Source organism: Setaria viridis, chromosome 4, assembly GCF_005286985.2.
Source record: "Setaria viridis chromosome 4, Setaria_viridis_v4.0, whole genome shotgun sequence".
Taxonomy (NCBI): Eukaryota; Viridiplantae; Streptophyta; class Magnoliopsida; order Poales; family Poaceae; genus Setaria; species Setaria viridis.
The window spans coordinates 33,835,538-33,859,150 of NC_048266.2; the positions used below are offsets into that span (position 1 = coordinate 33,835,538).

The following is a 23,613-nucleotide window of genomic DNA, read 5'->3' on the forward strand; positions in this document are numbered from 1 at the left end:
TCTAGTCTCCTCGATTTCGATTTGCATTCAACCTTGCCCCCTCTTTGATCAAACTAATTTATATGTACATTTCAGGATTGTCGACATGGATGCTCCAACTCCGTCATTAGAACTCCCCGTCACCTAGGCCGTGATGCTCCACCTTGGTGTTTGGAACGGTGTTGCCGACCGGGTGGTGGTGGCTTATGTCATCGAGTAGCACCACCAGGCTCCTTAGCTCACCGCGTCGGTCTGCATCGGCGCTTCGCTGGGCCATCACAACTTCAGGATGGCGCATGACACCTCCTCCAAGCTTGTCTTCGCTGTGCTTCCATCCTCCTAGGATGTTGACCGCCTTCATGGTTACACTTAGTAGTGGTGGAAAGAGGTTGTCATCTTCTACCGTGTCAGTCACTTCAACATCTTCAAGGGCGACTGGGAGTCCCTGGGCAACCCTAGGGAGATTATGTAGATCGTTTATCTTTGCAATGTTGTAGATCGTTTATCTCTCCATGTTCTAGTACTTGTAAATTAAGTTTTGTTCTTTATTTCTCTACTAGAAAACACTAAGATTTCAATGTTACTATAGACTTGCAAAAGACCGTTACATTATTAGAGATCGACGCGCTTCTTGCCATTTTTCATCCCCCGGCTCCCGATGCGACCCTTCGGCTTTCCCTTGGCAACTGAGAGCCATTAATATACCGGTACCCTCCTATTGTGCTAACCAGCCCCTCCATTGCCTTGCCTCTACTCTCTTCGTCCAAAAAACTACCATGCTTCTTCTCCGATTGCTTCTTATCTTCCTTCCAACTACTCCGACGACGATGATGGTGGCCCTATCAAGGATCGTGACCCACCGTATGACGACTCTGACCCTTCTTACAAGCCCTCCATTGTACTTGAGTCTCCCAGGTACTCCTATGACGAGGAGACCGAGTACGAGAAGGAGGAGGAGGACAATTATGATGAGACCTATATTGAGGAGAACTCGAACAAGGAGGACGAGGAAGTGGCAACAGAGGTGGCGGAGGAGGAAGCGATGGCAGCGGCCTACCACTTAGAATGGGAGGCCGAGAAAAGGAAGCGGGCAGAGGCGGCTGCGGCACGGGTGGCAGAAGCGGCGTTGGTGGAGGTTGTGGCGGAGGAGAGGGGCAAGAAGCGGGCTGCCAAGAAGAGAAGGGAGGAAGAGAGGGCCAAGAAGAGAAGGGAGGAGACGGCCAAGAAGCGGGCTGCCAAGAAGAGAAAGGAGGAGGAGGAGGGGACTCGGAGATGACCAAGAAGAAGAGGCGGGTGGACTTCGATGTCAATGGTGGTCCCTCCAATGTCGGTCCCGCAGCTCCCGCCATTGTCAGTCCCGCAGCTCCTGCCATTGTTAGTCCCAACCCAGAGTCATCGAGGAACTCCTCGGACAGGTCATAGTAGATTACTTCAATTTGGGGTTTTGTTTTGCATGTACATAGGTGTTCTTTTGGATGGAAAGATCAATGGATTGTTTTTTTGGATGAAAAGATCGATCCCCTGTTTTCCTACTCTATGAATCCAGTAGGGAAATCCTCTGTTTTCTAGTCCAAAGATCAATCCCCTATTTTCTTGCTCTGTTTGCTTTGTGATGGGACATCGGCAATAATCTATTCATCTTCCTTGGTGCTTTGGTTTTCCTTGGTCATGATGATGCGTTATAGCCTGCCATGCCATATCTTGTCATGTGATTTTTTTTATTCTTATCCCACTGCCATGCATTAGGGGAAAAAGTCAATGTTTCTCGTTGAATGTTCATGAATGGACTCTATTGTACTGTGTACTAGCAACAACTGCTATCTTGTCTTGTCTATTTAGAAACAAATGACTATCTTCCCTCACTGGTTTTTTGAGAGGTTGAAAATCAATATATGATGAAAATTTTAGCCCGTCCTATTTACTTCTCTGACAACGGATCATACGTCTGCACCTCGCCAAGAATCGCTATTTCTGATCATTGTGCTGATGATGTATTATCACTTGCCAATCGAATTGCATGATTTCATTTTGCTGTTTCCAAGAGTTCCAATCTTTTCCTAGGGAGATTTATTAGATCATTTATATTTGCTATGTTGTTAATTAGTAACTTTAGATTTTGTTGGAACCATAGCCATCCTTTACTATACTATTATCTTTTGTTTGTAAGATCAATGGACTATTTCCTTTGGTTGGAAGATCAATCCCCTATTTTCGTGCTCTGTTTGCTCTGTTTGCTCTCCCTCACCCTTTCTCTCTTCCTTGGTTCCCATGTAGACATGGTTACTCGCACTTGAAACCAATTTCTGATCTTCCCTCATTTATTTCCCAAGGGGTGGTTCTCCTACCCACATAGCTTGAGAGGCCAAGATGGATTCAATTTTATGTTTCATTTAATGTGATTGTAGTTGGAATAGTGCATTGGTTTTTTTAGAGATTGAAGATAAATTGGACGAATAATAACAAATAATGTAATCTGATCTGGCTCTCTCTCAAAACCAAGGAAATCCTTGCTCACCATCCCAAAATTCAAACCATTTTTCCAACAAAGGTCGAACATATTGGTCCATCCTATTCACTTTTCCTATAAAAGATCATACGTCTGTACATATTTTTCCCAAAAATTGTAATGAATTCTAATTTGTACCAAGGATTAACGTGGCAACCGTCCACGTTCTAACGCCATGTAATGTCACATCCTCCATGTCCATGCAGCCGGTTTTCCTTGGTTCTCGTGTAGGCATGGTTACTTGAAACTAATTTATGTTATTCCCTCATTTATTTCCCAATAGGTCATTCTCCTACTCGCATGCCTCGAGAAATGAAGATGGATCGAATTTTATGTTTCATTTAATGAGAATGTAGTTGGAATAATGCATCCGTTTTTTGAGAGGTTGAAAATCAATATGTGACGATTATTAAAAAATAATGTGATCCTATTTGGCTCTCTCTCAAAAGTAAGGAAATCCTTACTCACTGTGCCAAAATTCAGACCAAGCATATTTTTCCCAATAAAGGATTGCAAATGTTAGTCCAACATATTGAATTTTCAGAGAACGGATCATACTTCTGATTGATGCTAATATAATGCATAAGAAAAACATACAAATCTTTCTTGCATGGATTACAAAAGGATTAAGGTAGCATAAAAGTTGACGTAACATCTTCATGATTTATCTTGCAATGAGAGCACTAAAAAAAGGATTAAGACTGCATCTTCTCCTTCCAGGATGGTTCCCTTACGTCGAGGTGGCGTTGGAAGTCGGTCCTTAGCACCTCCAACACCCTGAAGAACAACGGCAGCTCGTCCACCTCGAACGCCATTTCAGAACAAGCTGGAGATGACGATTTATGGATCTCGGGGAGGTAGGTGCAGAGGATGGAGTCGGCAGTGGGTGCTCCGTAGGCTTTGGGCTCGCCGGTGGGGGAGAAAGCGACGACGACGACGTCGGCGCCGAACTCCTAGGAGAGGTCTTTTGCCATAGAGAAGAGTGTGTTGGTGCGCTTTAAGAAGCTTGTCTGGCTCTGAGCATGCTGATGGATTTGGACATTGAGGAAGAGCAGCTCATCGAGCGGTGATGGAGATTAGAAAGATGAGGAGAAGAGAGCAAAGGCAGCGAACAATAGGGGATTTATTTTGTGCCTTAAATAGGGAGTAGAGTATAGAGGACTATCAACTTATATAAAAAGATACACAACGTAAGTTCCTCTGTTCTGAAATAGTAATGAACAAACCATGACCGTTCTTATTAGATCGCATTCTTAAGTACACATACATCATACATCCCCACAGATCCACTCTTGTACAGTGGCACAGGCACACACACACAACAATGAAACCATACAAATTTTAAATACTAAACTGGTGCACTGTCACCAAGCACCCACAGGCTCAAACCACTAATCCAGACGGTACAAATAAAGTCATCTCTGTTACACGAAGGTGTCACAACATGTAGATGCAATGCATCGGACATGGACATGGCAACGAGGAGACAATGGACAGGGTCATGGAGATGGAGATGGAGATGGCATAAGCTTATTCCAGCATACCTGCGGCAACACGGAATGCAGCAAATCGAGCGTCGCTGCGGAGATAGTCCTCCAATGCATGATGCCTAGCCCTCGAGTCCATGGTAACAAGACCCGAGCGACCAATGCCAGACGCATGTTACACGATGTCATAAATACCCCAAACTCGGTGACCAAGATGGCAGAAAGGGCAGACAAAGTGACCATGGTGGTGCACATGAGTATGACCATGGTCCTACAGCCAAGTGAACATAGATTTCTTCACCTCCTCTGTTTCATCCTCGTTCCCTTCTTCCATGTCGTACAGATCATATGGATCAACGAAGCCTGGCTGCTAAGTTGCCTGCTCCGTTTGCTTGACCAACCATCCTCCTCCAGATATTTACCAACAGAACTAAAAATGATAAAGCAATGACCACAAGCAATGATGGTAACCTATAAACAAGATGCGAAAGCTATGAGCTCACCTCTCACAGGCCGCCGAACCAAGTAGGTCACCTAGCACAACCACTATCAATGCGTGTAAGATGGGGAGCCGATGAGCAAAGGCCTTGGGGGCACACCAATTTATTGAAGCACCATGACCGATCAAAAACGAAATGCACCTTCTCACAGCTCATGCCTCACGGGATTACAGTAGCCATGAAAATACGTGGGATGCTTGGAATACACAGGCCTACACTGATCAGGAATCCTGCCACAAGTATAGGGTGGAATATGCGGGCTTTCATTCACGGGTAGGCATGCAAAATATTCGACGAGTGCACGAGTGCGCTTTGGTCAGGATAAAAAGAAGGAAAATCCTAACAACCACATGAGTTAAAAAACAAACGCATAGGCATTATAGTTGGAGAAAACAGTTGTTCCCCTTTCTAGTCAGCGATTGGAAACGCACCCAAGTTCACTGAAATGTGGGTCTCTTCTAGATATTCGTCTCCCACCTATGTTGTTTGCAAGATGAAACACACCCAGCTTCACTGACAAATGAGTCCAATAAGAGCGCACAACCTTGTCAGTGACCCCGCAGCAAGTGCAGCTTACCAAATTTTCATTTCGCGCCCAGCAACTTGAAAGCAGGATCTTCAAATTTTGTATTCCCTCGCCTCCCCCAAATAATAAAAACATGGCTACCGCAGTGCCCCTCTAAACTCCCACGTTGTATTTCCAAAATTAGCACCCTCCTCTCTGCTAGTTGTAAAGTCCAACTAGATCTGCAGTAGCGGCTGACCTCGGCAGCCATGGGGTACCTCAGCGGCGTCGGCAAGCTCCACGGGGCGGACATCAAGGTGCGGCATGGTCAGCAACACTCTTGCAGGAACATCTCAGCGTCCTTGCAGCGGCTGCGCCCATGCTGGCGCAGCTAAGTAGATGAGCGAGGATGTCGCACAAGCACCGGCTGCCCCGTCCAACCATGCGCTACTGCATCTTCGAGCTCCATAAGTGAGAATCTCATTTATTTTCTCTGTACACTACTAGGATCCTAAGAATGGCCAACATTTAACTGTCGGGCATTAACTTGTACCGTTGGAAAAGAGAATAGCCGAGAGTATACCGACGGCCATCTCCCATCGGCCACTCCTTGTCGGGCAGTCCCCCTTTTGCCAATGGGTGGTTGGTAAACCAGTGACCGACAGTACCTTACCGACGGTTGACCGTCGCTCATTTTCGCTGGTGGGCCCAACATTGTTTGCTGACAGTAGTATATTACATGACGATTTTTTTACCCTCGCGAAATGTATTTACCGATGATATGCTTTTAGCAGTCGGGAATTTTTACACTATTGGCCATACATATATACGAGGGTTTTATTTGCCCCTTGGCTACAACAAAATGCTACAGTTCATTGGACCATTGGCAATGCAAATATGCAACCATTTTGTGATGTCCATTCAGCTTGTGATTATTTCGTAGCCACATAGAACTAATATGTGATCAATTGAAAATGCTGAACAATGAAAATCTGTAGCATTTCATTACTAGCTCGATAACATTGCATTGTTCATCCAACTTAGCAAGTACAAAAGAAAGGTCCAGACATTCTGAAAGTGGCAAAGGAGACATAGTTCAACAAAGTACTAATGTTCAAATGGAAATACTTGACTAAGATACTACTGATCATATGGCTTAAGGCCCATAATCTAATCCAACTCCAAAGTGCAGCACCAGTTTTCATCTGTGACATATGATATCCAGTAAGCCAAATGAAAAGGCATCACCAAAGGTTATAATCCTCATCAAAGTCCCGTCGACGATTGTAGTCAAAATTCCCATCATCTTCGATGTCATTGTATCCTTCATTATCATAGTTGTATTCTTCGTTTTCCTCATCTTCCTGATCGGTGTAGTCTCTTCCATCAGTGTGGTCCTAGAAAAATTATAAAAGATATTATATGTAAGCACACAGACAAGATTGCTCGTATTCCAAACTTTACAATAATCTTGGCTATTACATGAACACATAGTTTCCACAGTTAATACTAACCTGTTTAGATACATCTTGACCAACTCCATCATGCTCCCTTGAGAGCGCATCCTCAGATTCAGTAGCCTGCATGTGAGCATATTAGTCTGTAGCTTTAGCTTTTTTTTCTGGATTAAATTGAGATGGACAGAATAAAATACAAAGTTAAACCGACTAGTGTGATGCTTGAGTTTGTTTTAACCATATTTTTCGCAGAGGTATCAAGCTGCTAGGGATTAAATTTATAGCCTCCTTATTTTCCAAGTACTACAATACTCCCTCCGTTCCAAATTGTAAGTCGTTTTAACTTTTCTAGGTTCATAGATATTTTATACACCTAGACATACACTATATCTAGATGCATAATAATATCTATGAAGCTAAAAAACTAAAACGACTGACAATTTGGAACTACAAGTTAATTTATAACAGGAACACAATTAGCAAGTTCTATCCATTAATCAACCTGTAATACTTTCTAAAATCACGGGACACAGCTAGTTGCCAGACTGCTAGTTCAGACTATATTAGATATAAAATTAGTAATGTCTCTTTCCTTTCAAAAGAAAAGGGCTGTTGGTTTCCATTATAACAGTAATTTTCTGAATCTACATCTGCTTCACTACTCAAGTTTATTTGTGTTTGGAGCGGAGCCTAGTTACGCCTACATGTGGCCACGGCCCCTCTGCTGGAGTATTTCTTTAGCGAATAGTAAATTTAACAATGTATTGTATTAGATTTGAGATCCTTCTCTTACCTTGGCCGCTCTATATCTATCTGCACGGCTGGTATCTGCATTTCTATGGTTATGGTACATTTTGTTCCTTGTATCTAAGACAACTGACCAAATACTTATTGTGCAAGGTCTAGTACCACTTTCCTACATTGCTGAAATTCAATCACATATCGTGGTATGTAACTAAACAAGTGATTATCCTGCTCTTGTATTATTTAATTTATTCAATTGCTTTGTTTAAGATTGAAGTTTGACTTCTGCTCCTTTCATTTGTAGGCTGAAATATTGAAAATAATCATTTGGGTTGCATTACCAAATTCTGGTCCTCCTGATTTGCAGTTCAAGTCCCTTCCTTGATTATGTGGCCATGCAGCCAGCTTCAGCTACAAGCTCAAGATCCAAAGTTTCTTTGGAAGGGCTACAAGAAACTGCAGAACTAAGATAACAAGTTGTCAAACAGGAGCAAATGTTGAGCGGCTTGAAGATGAAGGCACAAGCTTCAGATGCAGCAATGAAATGCAGTCTGACGAGATTGAGAGTTTGAAGAAAGCAGTAAGAGAAACTGAGTACCTCCTTCGTCAACTACTAAACTTCAGAGGGTAAGATCAATGTGTTTCTCAGGCATTTGCTCATGTCCTCCCAGCTGCTTGTGCTGGTTTGTGAGTATTGTGGTTTGTGCTCAATGTGTTTCTCGGCCAGCTTTGTTCTTAGTCAGAGAGGTATCATTTGTAGTGATTTGTGATCTCTTATGGATAATATGCTTGTGCTTGTTCTTTGATTATGAATAATAACGTGTGAAGTGTGATGAGAAACATTATTTGTATATGTGGTATGTACAGATTAATTGTGCTGTCAATTACAGAATTGATTTGTATGTAATATTAAATTAGATTATATTTTAATTAAACGCTACCTGGGCTACACCCGGAAATAACTGGACCCAAAATTTTGTAGGATCGCCCCCTCGGCCATAATTTTGTGGGCTTAAAAAAAGTTATGACGCTAGCAAATGTTCGGCTAAATCCATTAAGAATTAGGTCTAAACGAAGTTATCAGCATATGTTACGCTTGATCCAACAAGAATTGAGCCTAAACCAAGTTATGACGTCAGCAATTATTGAGCTCGGCACAAAAAGAATTGGGCCTAAATCAATCTATAACGACAACAATTATTGGGCTTGGTTCAACAAGAGCTGGACCTAATTCAATCTATGATGAAACAGTTCGTCACATCTGTCATGCCATATCAAACTGTGGTCCGATGTGGCATGCTACGCAGGAGCCAGTTTATGATGACATGTGGGACGAATTTTCATTCGTTATTATCTTAGTGACGTACCAAAATAAGGAACATCACTAGTCACGGTTTATGACGCTCGACTAATGACGAAAGGTTTTCATCACTCCAACGTCATAAATCACGGTTTATGACGCAAAAAATATGTTTATGACACTTTTTGTTCGTCATAGGTCGGAAAATTTCTTGTTGTGCATTTTTTCAATGAACCAATCTGCCAATCCCTCTTTTTTTTAAAAAAAAGGAATAGTGTTTGGATCTACTGGTCCCTCTAAAACTCACATTCCTTGTTATTAATTTCCCTGCAGTCATAGGTCGGAAAATTTCTTGTTGTGCATTTTTTCAATGAACCAATCTGCCAATCCCTCTTTTTTTTTAAAAAAAAGGAATAGTGTTTGGATCTACTAGTCCCTCTAAAACCCACATTCCTTGTTATTAATTTCCCTGCAACCAAATACACAATAGCTTGAAGTTGAATCAAATCATGCATAATGTATCCAAACACCCCTTATCCAGTTGTCCTAGATGCAACAGGTAATGCCGGTAGTTGTTACATCCAATGGAGTGGAAGGTTCTCTCCTCCCAAAGCCCCTTAGAAAGATTGTGGGTCACCAAACAAGAGGTAAAATTAAAGAACCGTATTGAACCATGAATATATAACAACATTACAACAAAAGTAGGCGTGCTCTTGGTTACTAGTAGTTGCCTAAGCTCACACATCTCATTTCCTTCTACTTCATACCAAGAAGAGGGAGGCCATATATGCCTGGCTTTCTCTCTGAAACAACTTTCTCTCTCCAGTGGGAGTGGGAACAATGGAGATCAGCGATGAGCAGAGGATGGAGATGTCCGTCGCGGAGCGCCACTGTCTTCCCCCTCCTTCCTCACATGGCAATGGAGATGCCGATGTCGAGGCCGACGTGGAGGAGGAGCATCTGTGGCCAACGAAAGATGGCCCTCTTCCAATTTTCCTCAAGGTATATAGCATAATACGTGAGCTCATATTCTTATGCCAGTTTGGATTTAATCAAGAACGAAAAAAAAACATCACGTTAATTAGCCTATATGTGTACTAGTGCTGCATGTGCAAAGAGCATGTTGTATCTACTCGAAGTGATTCACAAAAATATCATCCGCACGCGTAAGCTAGAAAAAGAAAATAAAACAACATCGGTGTTCTATCAAGGATTGCCTTAGTACATCGCACTGCTGTTTTAGCTGTATGAGAAAATGATATGTGTACAGATAACTTGCGATATTTGCTGGTAAGAAAACATACATGGAAAAAACTGAACTCCCTTTTTTTCTTTGCAAAAAAAAAATGCAGTTTGAGAATGTGGAGTACAGGGTGAAGATGACTTTGAAGAACCCCCTGACAGCTGCAAGAGTGGCGTTTACATCCCAGGCGAGGGTGGATCAGGGCAGCAGCTGCAAGCACATCCTCAAGGGCATTGCAGGGAGTGTGGACCCTGGTGAGATCCTGGCGCTGATGGGCCCATCTGGCAGTGGCAAGACCACCTTGCTCAAGATCCTGGGAGGCAGGCTCAGTGGCGGCATCAAGGGCCAGATTACTTACAACGACACGCCCTACAGCCCCTCACTCAAAAGAAGGTAAAAACTGTAAAATAAAACAAGGTTTTGGCACCTTATTTTTCCCTAAAAAAATCTGTTTTTCTTTTTCTATGTTCATCTTTCATCTTCCTATGCTGCACGCAGGATTGGATTTGTGACCCAGGACGACGTCCTCTTCCCGCAGCTGACGGTGGAGGAGACCCTCGTGTTCGCCGCCTTCTTGAGGCTACCCGCGCGCATGTCCAAGCAGCAGAAGCGCGACAGGGTCGACGCCATCATCGCCGAGCTGAATCTAGAGAGGTTGCTCGGTCAGTGCTGCATTTGTTCATTTGATTGCCATGGAATTTAGTTTTCACATGTATGTGGTCTAGGTGCCGGCACACCAAGATCGGCGGGGCGTTCGTGCGGGGGGTGTCGGGCGGCGAGCGGAAGAGGACGAGCATCGGGTACGAGATCCTGGTGGACCCGTCGCTTCTCCTCCTCGACGAGCCCACCTCCGGCCTCGACTCCACGTCGGCGAGCAAGCTCATTCTCGTCCTCCAGCGCCTCGCCAGGTCGCGCAGGGCGATCATCACGACGATCCACCAGCCGTCGAGCCGGATGTTCCACATGTTCGACAAGCTGCTGCTCATCTCCGACGGCCACGCCATCTACCACGGCAAGGCCCGGGACTGCATGCCCCACTTCGCCTCACTGGGCTTCGCACCGGAGATCCCCATGAACCCCGCCGAGTTCCTCCTCGACCTCGCCACCGGCAACCTCGACGACATCACCGTCCCCGAGGCGCTGCAAGGCTCGCCGGACCCCCAGCAGGAGTTCTTCCGCTCCCAGGTCATCCGCCACCTCCAGCTCAAGTACAGGCAGTCCGCCGCCGCCGCCGCCGGAAGTAACAGGACGAGGGAGCCCTCCGAGCAGCTGCGGCTGGCGGTGCGGGCGCGGAATGGTCACCGCGGCGGCGGCATCGGGTGGCTCCAGCAGTTCGCCGTGCTGTCCCGCCGCACCTTCCGGGAGCGCGCCTCCGACTACCTGGACAAGATGCGTCTGGCGCAGGCCGTCGGCGTGGCGCTCCTCCTGGGCCTCCTCTGGTGGCGGTCCAAGGCCGGCGACGAGGCCCAGCTCCGCGACCAGGTGGGCCTCATCTTCTACATCTGCATCTTCTGGACGTCCTCGTCGCTCTTCGGCTCCGTCTACGTCTTCCCCTTCGAGAAGCTCTACCTGGTGAAGGAGCGGCAGGCGGGTATGTACAGCCTCAGCGCCTACTACGCCAGTAGCACGCTCTGCGACGCCGTCCCCCACGTCGTCTACCCGGTGCTCTTCACCGCCGTCCTCTACTTCATGGCGGGGCTCCGGCGCACGCCGGCGTGCTTCTCCCTGACGCTCCTCGCCACGCTGCTCGTCGTCTTCACCAGCCAGGGCACCGGGGAGCTCCTCGGCGCCGCGATCCTGAGCGTCAAGCGCGCGGGCGTCATGGCGTCGCTGGTGCTCATGCTCTTCCTCCTCACCGGCGGCTACTACGTCCAGCACATCCCGGCCTTCATCCGGTGGCTCAAGTACGTGTCCTTCATGCACTACGGATTCAACCTCCTGCTCAAGGCGCAGTACCACGGCCACCTGGCGTACGACTGCGGCGGCCGCGGCGGCTGCCGGCCTCTCCAGTCGTCGCCGTCGTTCGACACCGTCGACCTCGACGGCAGCATGCGAGAGGTCTGGATCCTGCTCGCCATGGCGCTCGCGTACCGGCTCCTCGCCTACTTCTGCCTCCTCAAGCGGATCAGCCGAACGCCCTTGTGATGACCCGGCTGCTCCTAGTTTAATCTGGCATTGCAATTATTCCGTGCACTGTGGATGTTGTTGCTCTGATTGTTAACAATCGATGAATGAGAAAAATGGATGCAGAGCAATGCAATGTGTATCTGTTATTCTTGATGTTGTTCTAGAAAGATGATGATGCCAGGTTTGGATGATTGTAGTGGTTTCATACTACAGATGGTGAATGGTAGCAATTAACAAAACCTTATTGAATTATAAGGTGCAGATTCCGTTCTTAAAACAAAATGTAAAAAAAAAATGCATTCTCTGAATGCATCTTATTTGGCAACAAGGTGCATGCTCTGATGCTACTCTTCTGATTGTTAACAATCGATGAATGAGAAAATTGGCTGCAGATTAATGCAATGTGTATCGATCAGTTATTCTTGCTGTTGTTCATGTTCTTGAAAGACGATGATGTCCGGCTTAGATGATTTTGGTGGTTTCATACTGGAGATGCTGGCAATTAACAATTCAAATAAGACCTCAGAAACCTTATCGAATTAAGGTGCAGCTTCCTTTTCTTAAGCAAAACTTTGCTGACTGCTGGTGCCGGGCCTTAAACTTGCTCAGTTAACAGTTGGGCTGGAAAGCATTAATTACGCAGGCCCAGCCCATACACGTTCATGTTGCGAGCGACACTTTCTGCATGTGTGCCACGGCACACACGAAATTAACGTACTCGCCGACGGGGTTCTCGTTGGTGAATAAACCGCAGAGTGTTACGGGCTCCATGCCTTTGCTGCTTTGCACAAGGCAGGACTGCACCGTGCTACTCCCTCCCTGCACTGCACCCTCGACAAAACTGAAGACGCATGGTAGGCGCGCGTCTGTCGTTATGCACAGCCGTCAGGTTTTAAAATGAACTAGTAACATGCATGAAGCATTGCAGCTTCGGATTTGTGCGTGTCCTCTTTGCTTCACATTGAGGACAGTCTGCTTTGGAATCCCAAAGTTTAATTCTCTACAAGTTCATTACGAGTCCTAGTACTCCCTCCTGTCAGCAAAAAGCTAACATTTCAGGCAACAAAAACACAATCTACATGAGGCAACAAAAAGCTAACTTCAATTTGAGTAGAATTTCTAAAAATTTTGAGGTGCCACCGAATATTCCAAAGCAGGATCCAAATCGAGGAGGATCTTTAGCATGTGCAGCGGATGCGTTCTCGACTTCTCGCGCGTGGACCTACGACGATGAGAATAGTCAACAGTGTGGAGCACATGGAGAATAGCCGGACAAGTCATTTGGTCACCTGGCATCTTTTCATTTGAGGAGCATCTCTGCTCAATGTTTAAAAATGGACTGGAATATATCCTTTTGCCCAACTTTACTCAAGTAGAATGGCCTTTCTTGCTTGGGCTTGGCCCAGCACGACCAGAAAGAACCCAATAGTCTTACTTAAATTCAAAATTCGGAAGGTGGCACATCGCACCTAACCCATGACATGAGCTTCACACTGTGCTAGCTCCCACTACCTGACCAAATTAAAAAAAAATGGCATGAGTTTAGCCAAGTTGAACATTTTGGGACTTGGAAGTGTTTCTTCTTGGAGTACAAGGGCTTACTATTTGACTGCTTCGAGCTTGTCAAAAAAAAAAAAGAAAGAAAAAAAGAAAGATACAACCAAAGGAAGGCCAGACATAAAAGGACCTCCTTTTCGGTTTATCAGACTGAATTTATACAATACTAACTTTGACATAGACATACTTATCATATATTTTACTCATGCCCCAACAAACTTACCTCTTATCCTCGATGATATATGGTATCTCCTAAATATTTTGAGAACAAAAATATTAAATTCTTTGTATTCCGAAGTGAGCCCTCAACACTTCCCATATTAGAACCAAATTGCACAAAGAGTTGATAAAGAGATGCTCAAAAGATGTAAATCTTTATCAAAAGAAAAAACATGAAACGAGAAGCACATGAAAGCACCCGTCACTTGCAGTTCCTTTTCTTTTTCAAAAAAATAAAAAACTTGCAGTTGCTTTGCTTTTTGCAGCAGCAACAGGCAGCCCTACTCCATCACTGCTGCAGTAGTATATAGCCCATGCTGTTGAGGTCGCCCACAGCGAAGCAAACGACCAACCGACCAGGAGCTCAACACGACTCGAAGTCGATCGAAGGAGACCGACCTCCCCTCCGCTCCTAGTCCTCGAGTCCTCCTCGGCTCCGCCCCACTCTCGAGTCCCCACCGCCCCCGCACGTCGCGAATCTTTTTCCTCTTGACCGCGCTCCTAAATCCGCGCCAAATCGTCAAACCAATCGGAGGCCGCTCCCGCCTCGCCAGTCCCCGCTCGCAGGCCAAGCTCCGGATCCCCCACCGCGCGGCGGCAATGGCAGACGCCGCCTGCGACGACGCCGTGGAGCAGCTCGCCGGCCTCCTGGACCAAGGTGAGAGTTTCGCTCTGGATCGCCTGTGAAGTTTGAATCTTTCATGATTTCGGAGGGACGGGCCTGCTCGGATTTGGGGTTTAGCTTTCGAGCTGTTGGTGGTGGGTTTTGTGTGGGGTTCGTCTGGTGCTAATGCTCTTTCTTTGGACTGGATTCTTGCAGTGGACGCGCCGCTGAAGAAGACATTTGAGGTATGGATCTATGCGCGTGCTTTTTCTTTTCTTTTGTAATCTTGATTCTGTTCTTCTTGATATCTGAAAATCTTGGTTCTTCTGTCAAAGCTTAGGCATTTGTGCTATTTTAAGTGTCTGCATTTTGGATTTGGGTCAGACATAACCTTTGCTTAGTTCAGTTTAGCATTTTCAATGATTAATCCGATTTTGGCGAGCCAAGTGATGCTTGATATTTCTTGGATTGTTGGGTACTAGACTATATAACAATAAGATCAATTTGGATCAGAGCGTTCCTGTTCATATCTCAGCTTTTGTCTGTTATAGTTAATACAGTTGAACTAGTATGAGTACGGATCTAAGGATAAATTCACAGTGGTGAAAGTTGACGGATTGTTGATTGGATGCAAAGGTTTAGTTTTGTTCTTTGATCTAAGCCACACATTTGAGATCCTTGGGGTAATTTTGAGTAGTTTGACGACGGGGAGTGAGAGGTGGCAATGATGCTTTCCACAATGGATGTGTCGAGGAATATTCTGATTTTAGGTCCACTATGTCAACTAGTGGACGGTGAGATATTTGGTCCCTTCGAACCTCCTGTTATGTTGGTAGTAATGTATTCCTTGGTGGTTTTCCTAGTGTTTGGTTGTTTGTCAATGGAACCATCTTTCGGTTGTTGCGAATTATTGTAGAATGATTTCACCTTTTCCTCTTTACTTTGTTAATATAATGGCACCTGACACTTGTGATCCCAGTGTGCAGACACGTCCTGGTAACATTTTACCAGTTAATTCTAATTCGCTTGAGAATATTTTCGTCAAAAATGCTCTCTAAAGGTTAGGCTTTAAGCATGCACTGTGTGATGATAGGAGATGCCAAATAATTCCCAGCAGAATCACTTTGCTGGTGGAGTGAGAATCAAAATGAGCGTGCCACTTGCAACAGAATTGTTGCCTTAATACCATGAGGCAACCAAAGGATAAGTGCAAGATTTTTTTTTTGAAAAAAAAATGCTAATGAATTCTTGCACTACATATTATGAAATACAACAACCTATCTTGAAGTTAATCTTGGTGGTACCATTTGGAAAAGAACCATGGCTCCTACTTGGCTCGTATGCAGTTGTTCAATTTTGAAGTATATATGTTATTTCTTAGATGTTGTAAAATAGCTTTCTTATTATCCTAAGGAGATTGCCTTTGACCTCTCATGTTTTTATTTTATTTTTTAGAATGTGCACCAGGGCTACCCAACAGAGACACTAGTGCGCTTCCTTAAAGCTAGAGAGTGGCATGTGAATAAGGCTCAAAAGATGGTAATTGCTAGCGCTGCAATTTTTCTTTTCAATTTTCATAACGATGAATCACAAAGTAAATGTTTCTTTACCTGAGGAAAAATCATTTTGCTAGCTTGTAGATTCTTTGAATTGGAGGATACAAAATGAGATTGATAGTATACTGGAGGTAAGTGGTATCCTAGACAAAGCTTGGCTATCAAATATAGATTTAGGACAGTTCTACACTTATTTACACTTTCTTATTCATTCTGCTTGTGCTGGACTATTGCAGAAACCTATTGTCCCAGTAGATTTGTATAGATCAATACGTGATACCCAGCTTGTTGGATTATCAGGATACTCCAAAGAGGTACAGCTGTCTTAAGCAAGCTATATTAATTTGCCTTGCATGCTTGCTGTTCTCATCTTATTTTACTACTGGCTTTTGGCACCACAATATGCATTAAGTGTGTATACATGGAAACATTTCTTCTGACTGGTAATATGATGTACACTAAAGGGAAAGTGACTCTTAATTCATTTTCGGAAGAAAAAATTGTATGCAATTTGTGTGAGACAATGCTCAACTCACTCAAAGATGAATTCAGTGATTTTGTGCTGCGTTTTCTGACTTTGTGGTTTTATTTATAATTAAATTACACACAAAAATTGGCCTTACCAGCAGGTGGACATGGCCCTAATGGCCCTGAACTTCAGGCACACACCTGTGACTCTTAACTTTCTAACTGAACTGTATAACCACATAAGGACTCGGCTAAGCAAACAACTAACCTGCTAAAAGGACCAGGCCAACAACGACAAGACTCAACTGACACTGAAAGTAAAGACCAGACACTCCTAACACTACTGGTGACAGACTAGGATTTACACCAACAATATGCAGTAGTATTATTTGGTACTAGTATGCACAAATGTGGTCCTTTTCTGTACACCTATGATGTGTTTTGTGCTTATTAACTTACTATTCCCGTTTAGACTGTACGATATATGAGAAATACCTTTATCTTTTGATTCTGCCAACTGAAATACCCCACTAGTAGATTAGATACAGAGCAAGTTTGTGACTTTTGTGCTTAGAAATTTTCAACTTTTGTGCTTTACCAATGAATTCTAGGGTCTCTATGCCATAAAAGTCTTCTATCCAGTCTGTAGTAAAATTGTTTAATAGTCCTCTTTCCTTCTCCTTTTCCAGGGCATTCCTGTATTTGCAGTTGGTGTTGGACTAAGCACATATGACAAAGCTTCGGTAATTGTCTCAGATACTTCTCAAGAGTTTTAGTAGCTTTTTAAAGATTGCATCCATGTCAATCAAACTTAAGTAAATACTCTTGCACTGCTAACTCGCAACATAAATGGAGTTACTTATGAATTTAATGGTTTTTGACCCTTTTGTCAGATTGCATCTGTATGTATTTGAGATCAAGTAATACTTGTCCAGCCCATGAATTTATGACTTACTTTATCGAAATAAGTCATAAAATGTTGCATTTTCAGGTTAACTACTATGTGCAATCTCATATTCAGATCAATGAGTACCGTGATCGTTTTATTTTGGTGAGTGGCCAACTAATGCTCTATGTACGATTAGAACATCTTTAAGAGCTTTCTTAACACATGTATTTGCTCACTTTTGTTTCATCTAGCCTATGGTGACAAAGAAGTATGGGAGGCATATTACCACCTGTATAAAGGTTCTTGATATGACTGGTCTGAAATTGTCAGCACTAAACCAAATGAAGGTCAGCTTACAAACTATAAGTGTGTAAATTGTTTTTCATAATGTCCAGAGGGTGACAGCGATGGGTATATGCCTATTTAAGTAACTCAATATACTGTGGACATATATTGCTCTATTTAGATTAGTCAATGTTTTGTATGAAACTCCACAACACAAATGCTATCCATATATTTCACGCAACTGCTGGCTAATTATTGATGTATTACAGATTGTGACTGCAATATCTACCGTTGACGATTTGAATTACCCTGAAAAGACTGAGACCTATTATATAGTAAATGCTCCATACATATTTTCTGCGTGTTGGAAGGTACGATGTTTCAGATTTCACTACTCTGTTACTTTTGTTGCAAAGACACTGACATTTCGTTTGATTCTAGGTTGTGAAGCCTTTGTTGCAAGAGAGAACAAGAAAGAAGGTTCATGTTTTGCGTGGTTGTGGGAAAGACGAGCTTCTAAAGGTAAGATTGCCTGTTAGTACCATTTTCTTTCCAAATAGTATAGTTTCTCAACAAAGTCAAATAAAAGAATCAGAAATTGAAGATAGAACTTGAGTAGAGTAACTCTTGAGCATTTTCAACATTGCTGATTGCAATACCATAAGCACCTTTGATTCCGGAACAATGCAGATCATGGACTACTCATCCCTTCCCCACTTCTGTCGACGGGAGGGCTCGGGTGCATCCAAACGTTCATCAAGTGACCCTGATGACTGCTTCTCTCTCGACCACCCCTTCCACCAAGAGCTCTACAACTTCATCCAGGAGCAAGCGCTGAACATGGAGCTCACCAAGCAAGGCTCCTTACACGTGAATATCCCCGACCAGGACCCTGAGGACGCCAAGATCGTGGAGGTCATTGAGGCCGAGTTCCACAAGCTCGGTGTGCAGAACGGGTCTGCCATTGGCGTCTGACAAAGAACAGTGCTTGCCTAAATAAGGCCAGCCTGATTTCCGTAGACGGCGCTGGCCACTTCTGATCCAACTGATCCTATATTTTTGCTTTGCCACCCCCATTGGCCATTGCTGGCTGTTTCCTGGGGGTGATATAGGGGATATATAGCAAAATCTTTTGCGGTTCCATCCATGATGCAGGACTGAGGCAAGAGGACTGATACTGCATGCCACTACTAGATAGACATAATCACCTGTCACCTGTTGTAAACCTGCAATGTGTTCTCACATATATGCTGAACTTCGAAGATGAAGTCAATAAAATCATCCTAGTACCTGCACTTTGAGATCAGCTTCAGAAATAGTATTGCCTCGTCTGATGTTTACGGCAAGCAAATTACTGGTACTCCCTCCGTCTCAGATTACAATTCATTTTGACTTTTCTAGATACATCACTAATACTTTTGTTATATACCTAGACATGAATATATATCTAGGTGCATATAACTTATGAATATATATCTAGGTGCATATAACTTATGAATATATATCTAGGTGCATATCAAAAGTTATGTAACTAGAAAATCCAAAACAAATAGTAATTTAATGAATAGTAATTTGGGCTGGAGTGTACTCCCTCCGTCCCAAATTAATATTCGTTTTAGCTTTTTTAGAAATTAATATTCGTTTTAGCTTTTTTAGATACATGGCATTTGACATGCACCTAAATATATATTATGTCAATGTATATATTATGTCTACATGCATATCAAAAGTTATGTGCCTAGAACCTAAATATATATTATGTCAATGTATATATTATGTCTACATGCATATTAAAAGTTATGTGCCTAGAAAAGCAATAATAATTTGGAACTAAAAGCAATAGTAATTTGGGACTGAGGGAGTAGTGTTTAGTCAGAATGTAATGATGCGTTTTACCTTCGCCATCCGCTGAGAGTTCAGCTCTTGTGCTGATTCAGTACAGTCCTATGCTTGAAACTTCTGATGCTTGCATTACAGAAGTTAACCGCTGACACGGGGTGACCAATTTGTACAATTACATATCGGTAAGTAGCATTTAAGTTCTCTTACATCAAAATGATTCCGAAAAAAGAAAAGAAAAACTCAAAAAGAATTTGACATGAACTAATCCTCAATTGGCCGTCGACGGTTGGCACTTGGAGCGCTACCAAAATGTACTCATATCAGCAATATAAGCTAGTGCGAGAGGAGAGCCTTGTGGCACTGGCAGCTGCGGCAGTGCGCGTTCTTGCCGTCGCCGTTCATGACGTCGAAGTACCACCCGGCGATCGTGTCGAAGAGGATCCCGGCCCCGACGCCAACGGCGAGGTCGATGGTGTAGTGTCCCCTGCACGCGAGCAGCCTGACCCCCTGGAGCACGTTGAGCGCGTCGTAGAGCCGTGCCAGCGCGACCCTCCCCTCGCGGCGCATGTCAGCAGCCGCGATCACCGCGCCGGCGACGTGGCCCGAGAAGAAGAGGAAGAAGGAGACGTTGCCCACGGGGAAGTCCATCCCAGAGCCCAGGAACTCCGCCGGCAGCGGGAGCTGCGTGGCGCAGCCGAGCACGCCCCGGCTGGTGAACATCATGAGCGCGGCGACAGCGGCCCGGGGACGCTGCTCGACGAGGATGGCCCACAGGATGTACCCCGCCTGCATCGCGACGAACACCTGCACGCACGCATGCAGACGGGCTCTGTCAGTCAGTGTCAGCGCTGAATTGGTCGCGTCGCGCTCGGCTCGGATTCCAGCCGCGGAAATCTATCGATGGGGACCATGAAGACGCAGAATCTTATCAAGGAATTGGTGCATGAACGCGCGAAGCCACTACTATATCGGGTGTTCTTATCTGAAAAAAAGATGAAATTTGGGCTCCATTTGATTTTGTGGTCGCTGTGCTGGTGGAGCAGCCGAGCAGAGCCTCAGGATTGTTGCTCTCTGCTCGTGACCCAGGTCCAGCGTCCAAGTTGCATTGCAGTTACCGGTCACACAAATCTGTGAGGGTGGAGTCCAATCTACGAGTGGCTCAGGCCAGGCTTGGCTTGAAAAGTACTACTCGTACGCTGTTAATTATTGGCTGGGGGAGTGCGAGCCACAAGCTGCATTGACGGTGCTTTGATAGCGCCAGCTTTGCTGTCCTCGCCCGGAGGAAGCTCCATAGGTTCACAAGAACTAAATTAAGCTGAATTATGCAATCTTATTGCTAATTTGTATACTAATAATTCAGGTAGTGAAATTGTCTAGTACATGCTAATTGCTACTTGGGAATTGGGATACTAGTGTTGCTGTGTAACAGCACGAAAGGGTGTAAAACCGGACCATTCTACTAACAATGTAGTACTGTAACAGTACCGAAGGTGTAAACAGTGTTTATGTAAGATGCTAATGGTGGTTTTGGAGGAGTACATCGAAATTCCATGTAAGATGCTAATGGTGCTTTTGGAGGAGACATAAGGTTCCAGTAGATGCAGACATTTCGCTAAGGATGTACGTTTGCCACTAGAATTACTCCGTTGAAATTGAGCAGGCAAAGTTTTGTGGTCGGAACAATTGCAGGCCAAAAAGGGAAGTAGAAATGTAGTATACTATAATTAAGAACCTAATGCAAGAGGAGGGGGATTGAAAATCAGAGGACAGGAAAGCAGCAGCCAGCAGGTGCATCGAACCAAGTTCGGCGAGGCGGCGACGGCGGAGAAAAATCGGACGGTTAGGCAGGCAGGGAAGGGCGGGGCCGGGGGCACTGACCGTGTTGAGCGCGGCGAGGAGCGAGTTGAGCCACGGCCGCGCGGCGACGGCGTCGTGCATGCCCTGGGTGGCGACGAATCCCAGGTCCAGCGGCGGCGCCCCCGGCCTCACCATGGGGATGGTGTACTCGACGGCCATGAAGAGCAGGAGGCCGCACGCGAAGAGCGCCGGGAGCGGGTGCCGCCGCAGGACCCCCGCCACGCCCGCCGCCGAGCACCACTCGGGGCACCGCCCCCACGTCCCCTCCCCGCCGCCCGCCGCCGCCGCGCCCATCGCCCCCTTCTCGGAAGCCGCGCCCTCACCGCTCGCGGGCGCCAGGTGGACCTTGGCCGCGGCGCCCTCCTTGCTGCTGCTGCGGCGGCGGCGCTTGGTGGTGGTGGTGGTGGTGGCTGCGGCGGCGGCCGGGTCGCGCGCCGCGGTGAGGCTGGGCGGCGGCATGTATGCGCGGCGCGGGCGGGGTGGCGCGTCGGTTGGGGTGGGTGGCTTGGCTAACGTGGGTCGGCGGCAGCTTTGGCGTGTCGGCGGGTCACGTGCGGGGGTGCCGAGAGATGCGCGGACGAAGGTTTTTAGGAGTTTTTTTATAGAGTTTCTTTGGAGGTGTGGGTGGACGGGCGGAGATCACGAGGAGGCCAGGTGACGGGACGGGGCGCGGCGGGAGATTAAATGCTCTGATGATGAGCGGACAGAGCTGCGCCTAGAGCGGTTTATGAGAGCCGCCTGAAATTGCAGGTCTGGGCATGAGACACGCCACCACCACGCCCTAGCAGCGCAACAAATCGTTGAGATGGAGTACTGAGATGTCACTTTTGGCCTCGATCGCGTGTGATCGTGCCAGCGGGTTTAATTGGTTGCGGTGGCAAGTTAGGCTAATATCTAAGGTTGGCCTTGAGCAGTACGTCTAGTGGCGATTAGACGCACGAAACCACTACTACAGCTCTTTGGATCTTTAGTTTAAATTAAAATTTATATCACATCAAATATTCGAAGGCTAATTAGGAGGACTAAATATAAGCTAATTATAAAACTAAGTACATAGATGGAGGCTAATTCACGAGACGAATCTATTAAGCCTAATTAATCCATCATTAGCACATGTTTACTGTAGCATCACATTGTCAAATCATGGACTAATTAGGCTGAATAGATTCGTCTCGCAAATTAGTCTCCATCTGTGCAATTGGTTTTATAATTAGCCTATATTTAATAATTCTAATTAGTATCTAAACATTCGTTGTGACAGAAATTTTATGAGGTGTTAAAGAAACAAACACCCCCTATGCATGCTACTTTCGTTTCATGAATCAAAAACATAATGCGCGGTGAATTCGACTTTGCCTTGCCTTGTGAGTTCCGTTTTACACTACAAATATCTATAGCAACAACATCAGTCGTAATTATCGCCGCCGGTACAAATCAGATAGACTCAAAATATTTGTCACTGATAGTCTCCGGAAGATGAATTTCTCTTTTTTGCCCCTGGTTCAGCACTTGACCTCCTCCGCTGCCGTCCGTGCTTTTCCCTCAGCCTCCGCTGCCGCCATTCGTTGCTCCTGCCACTCGCGCATTGCCCTATCCCTACCTTCCGTGCACCGCTTGGAGGCCATAGGCACAGTGACTCTCCTCCCAAACCCATCCCCAATCTCCTTGCCATGAGGCTAAGCTCCTCAACCCATCTATTGCGTGGTGACAAGCCCTCTCCTCCCATGAGCTGGAGACCCTCATCCTCGACGAGTGCGGCTTCACAGCACCAACATCGACGGCAGGCGCCCTGCGGCTCCTCGACACCAGCAATGGTGGTAGGTGGGGACTTCTTGTCTCCTCTGCCTGTAGTGAGATGCTCCTCTGTCTCCATCTACTTCACTCTAGCTGAGTTCAGCAGTGAGATCAATCTGGACATGGATTGGATCCTTCTCCTCCTAGAAACTACTCCTAGCTTGCATTACATTGCATTCCAGTTCAATTTTCCATGGCAGAGCCAGCTTAGGGAGATGTCCTCCCACGTCGACGGCAACCTATTGCTGCCTGGGTACGGCACTAGGGTCGCGGCGGAGGGAGCGGCAACAGGGAGAAGTTGTGATGGGGTGGTAGAGCAGGATCCTTGGGTGGCGAAGCATTGTGGCACCAGCGGGTTTGGGTGGGGCGGTGGCGCCATTGAGAGGAGTGGCGCACGCAAGCAGATTCAGCCGGAGCGAAGCGGCGGCGCTGCGTTGGGATGAAATTAGGAAGGGCAAAATTGTAATGTCACACGCTCCTTAATTTTGTCGATCCGGTCGGAAACGTCAACTATTACAGTACGGAAATGTCTAACTATTACGATACGGAGGGAGTACATTTTTTAGAATACGGGTGTAACTATACCACTAGTAATGTTAAAAAGCATGTATGCTATGAGTCTAATTATTGGTACAATTTTATTTGAGCGGGAAGACGTTGAAACTTTAAAATACGCGTATCACCGCATCTTATA

The 23,613-nt window shown here is 45.5% G+C and overlaps 3 protein-coding genes across 5 annotated transcripts; 2 read left to right on the forward strand and 1 right to left on the reverse strand.

Annotated features, from left to right (window-relative positions):
- Positions 1-9,210: 9,210 nt before the first annotated feature.
- LOC117853773 (ABC transporter G family member 26) lies at positions 9,211-12,195 on the forward strand. Its single transcript, XM_034736059.2, has 4 exons — positions 9,211-9,480; positions 9,831-10,114; positions 10,220-10,375; positions 10,447-12,195. Exons 1-4 carry the CDS (start codon positions 9,319-9,321, stop codon positions 11,864-11,866), a joined length of 2,022 nt encoding a protein of 673 aa, XP_034591950.1. The 5' UTR covers positions 9,211-9,318; the 3' UTR covers positions 11,867-12,195.
- Positions 12,196-13,942: 1,747 nt separating this feature from the next.
- On the forward strand, positions 13,943-18,732 carry LOC117854144 (phosphatidylinositol/phosphatidylcholine transfer protein SFH2). 3 transcript variants are annotated; one of them, XM_034736441.2, is made up of 11 exons: positions 13,943-14,282; positions 14,445-14,473; positions 15,684-15,767; positions 15,862-15,915; positions 16,021-16,098; positions 16,942-16,995; positions 17,244-17,303; positions 17,393-17,488; positions 17,696-17,797; positions 17,868-17,948; positions 18,117-18,732. In XM_034736441.2, exons 1-11 carry the CDS (start codon positions 14,225-14,227, stop codon positions 18,399-18,401), a joined length of 981 nt encoding a protein of 326 aa, XP_034592332.1. In that variant the 5' UTR covers positions 13,943-14,224; the 3' UTR covers positions 18,402-18,732. The 3 variants fall into 3 exon arrangements, with proteins under 3 accessions (XP_034592332.1, XP_034592334.1, XP_034592333.1); XM_034736443.2 differs by lacking the exons at positions 13,943-14,282; positions 14,445-14,473 and adding an exon at positions 14,544-15,566; XM_034736442.1 differs by lacking the exons at positions 13,943-14,282; positions 14,445-14,473 and adding an exon at positions 15,554-15,589.
- A 641-nt stretch (positions 18,733-19,373) lies between these two features.
- LOC117851393 (phosphatidylcholine:diacylglycerol cholinephosphotransferase 1) lies at positions 19,374-21,712 on the reverse strand. The gene is made up of 2 exons (XM_034733202.2): positions 21,147-21,712; positions 19,374-20,072 (listed from the first exon to the last, which is right to left on the reverse strand). The coding sequence occupies exons 1-2, from the start codon at positions 21,582-21,584 to the stop codon at positions 19,602-19,604; spliced, it is 909 nt and encodes a 302-aa protein (XP_034589093.1). The 5' UTR covers positions 21,585-21,712; the 3' UTR covers positions 19,374-19,601.
- Positions 21,713-23,613: the final 1,901 nt, after the last annotated feature.

What these genes read in the sequence shown, in the direction of transcription:
- LOC117851393 (XM_034733202.2), bottom strand. Translation starts at nt 21,584, where the DNA reads ATGCCGCCGCCCAGCCTCACCGCGGCGCGCGACCCGGCCGCCGCCGCA. An exon ending in TCCTCGCCGCGCTCAACACG is followed by an intron (nt 20,073 to 21,146) that starts GTCAGTGCCCCC and finishes GCGTGCGTGCAG; the next exon opens with GTGTTCGTCGCGATGCAGGC.
- LOC117854144 (XM_034736441.2), top strand. Translation starts at nt 14,225, where the DNA reads ATGGCAGACGCCGCCTGCGACGACGCCGTGGAGCAGCTCGCCGGCCTC. An exon ending in AGATTGATAGTATACTGGAG is followed by an intron (nt 15,916 to 16,020) that starts GTAAGTGGTATC and finishes GGACTATTGCAG; the next exon opens with AAACCTATTGTCCCAGTAGA. An exon ending in GCACATATGACAAAGCTTCG is followed by an intron (nt 16,996 to 17,243) that starts GTAATTGTCTCA and finishes TTGCATTTTCAG; the next exon opens with GTTAACTACTATGTGCAATC.
- LOC117853773 (XM_034736059.2), top strand. Translation starts at nt 9,319, where the DNA reads ATGGAGATCAGCGATGAGCAGAGGATGGAGATGTCCGTCGCGGAGCGC. An exon ending in CTCTTCCAATTTTCCTCAAG is followed by an intron (nt 9,481 to 9,830) that starts GTATATAGCATA and finishes AAAAAAATGCAG; the next exon opens with TTTGAGAATGTGGAGTACAG. An exon ending in GCCGAGCTGAATCTAGAGAG is followed by an intron (nt 10,376 to 10,446) that starts GTTGCTCGGTCA and finishes TATGTGGTCTAG; the next exon opens with GTGCCGGCACACCAAGATCG.